Source organism: Opisthorchis viverrini, assembly GCF_000715545.1.
Source record: "Opisthorchis viverrini unplaced genomic scaffold opera_v5_15, whole genome shotgun sequence".
Taxonomy (NCBI): Eukaryota; Metazoa; Platyhelminthes; class Trematoda; order Opisthorchiida; family Opisthorchiidae; genus Opisthorchis; species Opisthorchis viverrini.
The window spans coordinates 2,613,215-2,617,579 of record NW_008751671.1 but is presented as its reverse complement, the minus strand read 5'-3'; the positions used below and the strand labels follow the sequence as shown (position 1 = coordinate 2,617,579).

Below are 4,365 nucleotides of genomic sequence, written 5' to 3'. Positions count from 1 at the left end.
TTCAAATAAATCATGGTTGTACGGCAGTGAAGCATCGGTGTTGAACACTGATGTCATGATGTTGATGATGATGAAGATGATGAAGTTCTAAAGGAGACCAGTTGAAAACAATTTAGCTGTAGTACCTGTACCAGACGTGACGCTCTTCAACCAGCTGTCATATATCTGTCTAAAGGAGATTTACTCTATTACAAATTACACTTCCACACCACTCTGACCCAACCTGCAAAAAGCCCAACACCAACTAAATCTCGCAGTGTTCCTCATTACAGACAACGTTCAATACACCTCTGAATCTTTGATGCAATAGCTTACATGCTGTACGCTTTCGGTCTTCGTTTTGCCGGTCTTCTGCTTAACGAGCATATTTTTCAGTACTAAGCTTGCCATAAGCCTTTCCGTCAGTGTCGCCTACCTAAGATGTAGCGCATGGAGCGCTCGTATATACACTTCCAGAAAGGGGCATCCTGTTATACAAATAGATTCTTATTTTGCCCTGATAATATTCGCTCTTTAGCTGATGAGTGCCATTGATATGTTTTCTCTAGAGGTTTCCAATTCCAGGGGTTTACATAGGTTTTCCATCCTCGGCCGTCCATTGTTCGCCTGTAGCTTAGGGGAGCGGATAAAGGACATAATCAGATTGTGGGAACGTGATGTGGCGAACAAGGCTTGGTTCTTGCTCATGTTTAATTGATAAGCCATTACAACTCAAATCCCGATGAATTGGAGAACCATAGGTTGGCTCTTAGAACGCAAACAGATAGTGGAGATGTGTGAAATGTGCCGTGTTCGGTCGGTTTCTCGAAGCTCAAGCTACTCTGACTGTGTGCTTAGACCGTGGTTCTACACGCAGATCAGGCTTACGACATCTGATGCAAATCGCCTCTGTAACCGTTGAGATAATCGAACTCGGATTAATCTTGACTCGTTAGGATGAAGTCAGCGGATGACTTTAAATGCTCCTTGTGCATTAACACTAGTTAAACCTAACGGAACTTGCAGTGATTGATGATGGTAGTGTATGATAGTATGTATGCCATGTACATACATGTATGTTATAGCTGAGCAATAACCACCTACTTGCTACTGTGACAAGCGTTACACCCTACACAAGATATGTAGACTAAGTGTCATGTGTTGACCCGACTCCTGACTTAAATCACATTCTGGCGGTTTAATCATACCCTTACACATTTTGTCCGCAGACTGACAAACAAAGCAACTTTTTGAATGTACAACTCAGTAAAAGAGCGTAGCAATTCTTACGGATGGCCCGCTAGAAGTAGACATCCATTTTGATAGCTTTGCATCTGCAAAGCAACGATAACATAATTAAATGCTTCATCCGGAAGTCAAAAGGAGAAGAGCTAGTAAGCAAGACATTTTACCGAATTGACTATTCGGTCGCTTGATATCGAAAATAATGCGTTTGATAGAGTTCGAATGAAAACTGGATTAGGGAGAGAAGTACGCAACTACAAGAGACGACTCTTAAGCGCACATCATAATAACAGTTGGGGTAACAGTTTGAAGTTGTGTACTGTCGTAATGAGTTGCGCTTGAGTTTCTTTTTCGGTTTAGTGATTTTGACCCATAAGACAATGTACCTAGTTCAACTTCCAGTTTTTGTTGTTGATCAAGTGGCGGCTGACCTGTTTGTTGAGTTTGGCAGTCGGTTTGCAAACGTTTTCCTCCCATTTGGGGAGATCTTGTCGATGGGTGATTGGATAACTGATCCACCCAACGCAGCCTGATGGCTGGAGCGAAGTATTGATTCCCGGAATGTATATTCATGATTTCACAGGGCGTGAGTTACCGAATCAAGCACCATGCGCCTCTTCTATGGTTACTTACAAAGTAGACTATTGCCCTCTCACATCAAAAGCTTCATGTAATATATAGTATGCATATATATAATAAAGGCATGATGCAAATAGTGCACTAGTAAGCTGTCTCCTCCTTGGTGGCCATAGTTTGGGTGTAGCGGTTCCCGTGTCACCACCTAACTTATCCCGTCTCTAGAATTTAAGAATCGGTTTACAGTGTTTTCAAGATTTAAATTCATGAACTGCCGTCCGCCAAATTGAGCGATAATTCAATGCATCATTATGACAAAGTTTACTCCAAAAATTGCGCACCATGTAGTACACTATCCTCCATAAGTCCACATAGACCGTTTATCATTGGTATTAACATGAACGGAAGCCACAGACTCCTAGGGAGACTTGAACGTGTATTTAGTCTTTTTTGACTAACTTATTGAAAGTTTTCTATGTACGACCACACCAGACAATTTATACCTTTAAATTACGAGCCTTTGGAGACAAATGAGTGGGTCCGTTACGGTCTAGCCAACCGTTCCTTTCTAGGTTGTGCAGGTTCCTCTCTTGTCACCCATATTGTTGTAAGGCGGTTAGCAAATACGGTGTGGGCGTCGCCCAACGGCAGCAGGCCAGATAAGGCGAGTTCACTTGTGGGACCCGGTGCTCGTGCCGTGTTTCGAAGACACTTGTCTTGTTTGCTCTAAATTTAATGATAATAGTGATTGACGTTTCGCTCGCCGCTCCTATTTCAGTTCTCCAACTACCTAGTCATCACCATGCCAGTAAATCACTTGGGTCGTTATCAGGTAAAATCAGAAGTCATGCTGAATGGAATGAAGGTGAGTTCCATAGTTCTATATTTCGAATCAAGCTTCTATTGACAGTTCAATTTTTCAAGGGTGGTGATGGCCAGGTTTTACGACTGCAAAGTGACACTGAATGTTCTGTGCGTTGTAGACCCTGCCTCTCACCGATAAGCTAGTGTTACGCCGATCTTAAAGGAAAGTAGAACGGGATCCGGCGACTCCAACACTTACTTCGTTAGTGGTGTGTGATGCGGCTACTCAGATAAGTGGATCTATTTATTATCTTCAGTGGTTCATTATGCCATGACCGGCTTCGGCAGCGTAACCACTCGGTTTTGTAACTGAACTGTTCACGCTGATAGTGCAAAGCTTATACCAAGTCACATAGCTAAATATTGCAGATAGTTTGATGTATTTTCTATTTTTTTGGGAGTTGAGCCGCATAGCTCGATATCCTTTCCGTACTCCGGATTTTTAAGGTAAGTCTTCGGATAGAAGAAATGACAGGCGTTGTTTCCGTCAGGAGTTTGATTACGAACCCATAGAGAAGGCCACCATCAGTAATGACCACAGTAGAACACTCTATGCAAACTTTCATGCTCAAATGTTTTGGAATATAATGATTCGGAGTATCCGGAACACAGTAACGCGGTCAGCTGAGCCCTAAATTGTCTTAGACACAAGAAGTTAACGATGATTAACCTATATGTGTGGTGATGTTCAATAATTTGTAAGTCAAAGATACTTCGGCCCCCGATGGAACCTTGCATAGCTCTTACCATTATGCTTCTCGCAGGTGTTTGTAAGCCTACATACCGTGATACTTGTTAACAGCTCAACCAATGGGCACTTGACTGATACTCCGAGAATTCCCCATTTAGACAATAATATTTTTACAGACGAACAACAGTAAGTTGCTGAATTTCGTCAAATACTTTTGGAAATCAAGAATCCGGTGCTACTCAAAAAACACCTGTTCTGTGTGATTTCATTTGAATTGATAATCCATGCACCTTCGGGCTATAAAAGGCCCCTGCTGCTTTGTAAATCAGCTGTTGATGCCAAAGTCTCGGAATGGGGCGTCTCCTGCTCGCACCGGACGTGGATTTTAAGAAGGAGAAGATTCCTCTTCTGCGAATAGAGCGTGAAAGCTGAGAGCTTTTCTAGATAAGGACAAAGCAGACGCGCCTGAAAGATGAACCGCTATTATTGAAACGGAAGTCAAATGCTACAGGACTAAATCAGCCGATTTCAGTGTAACTCAGCCGTTTGATGAAGAGAAGCCGCAGGAGGCTAGCTCTGGTATTACCGTCTGCTAGAGTAGAACAACACATGACAGCAGCAATAAACATGATAATGGGTTCACAGATGCAGATCACATGAATGAGATTATAATGGGCCTACTGAAATGGACCAACTTGAGAGGGAAGGCCATCTGACTCCTGCCGTCCGTTTATCGGCCCCTATACCCATAAAATGTCACCCTGAGGTCGGGAGAAGATCCATTTCTTCGATCAACTGTCGGTGCGACCTGAACGTCCAAGCGACTCCCTATTCCTGTTGGACGATTTCAAAGACCGGTTTTACAGGCACTAGGAACCCTGGAAAATGACACTGGGACCATTAAGAATCGAATCAGTGAGCAACAGCGGTGGAAGAATGCTAACAAAAATATGATTCATCGTGGAGCAGACGTCACTTGTGAGACGGACTCAGTCATATATATATATATA

At 42.9% G+C, this 4,365-nt stretch overlaps 2 protein-coding genes across 2 annotated transcripts in view; one reads left to right on the top strand and one right to left on the bottom strand.

Moving 5' to 3' along the window:
- Positions 1-1,797, bottom strand: part of T265_01424 (hypothetical protein) — a gene marked incomplete at both ends in the record, with an annotated part of 20,954 nt that extends 19,157 nt beyond the window's left edge. The window contains one exon of the mRNA XM_009165450.1: positions 1,611-1,797. Coding sequence (XP_009163714.1) covers positions 1,611-1,797 — 187 coding nt within the window. The remainder of the gene's footprint in view (positions 1-1,610) is intronic.
- The window catches only part of T265_01423 (hypothetical protein), a gene marked incomplete at both ends in the record, with an annotated part of 38,948 nt that overhangs the window by 16,314 nt on the left and 18,269 nt on the right, over positions 1-4,365 (top strand). The window contains one exon of the mRNA XM_009165449.1: positions 2,579-2,665. Coding sequence (XP_009163713.1) covers positions 2,579-2,665 — 87 coding nt within the window. The remainder of the gene's footprint in view (positions 1-2,578; positions 2,666-4,365) is intronic.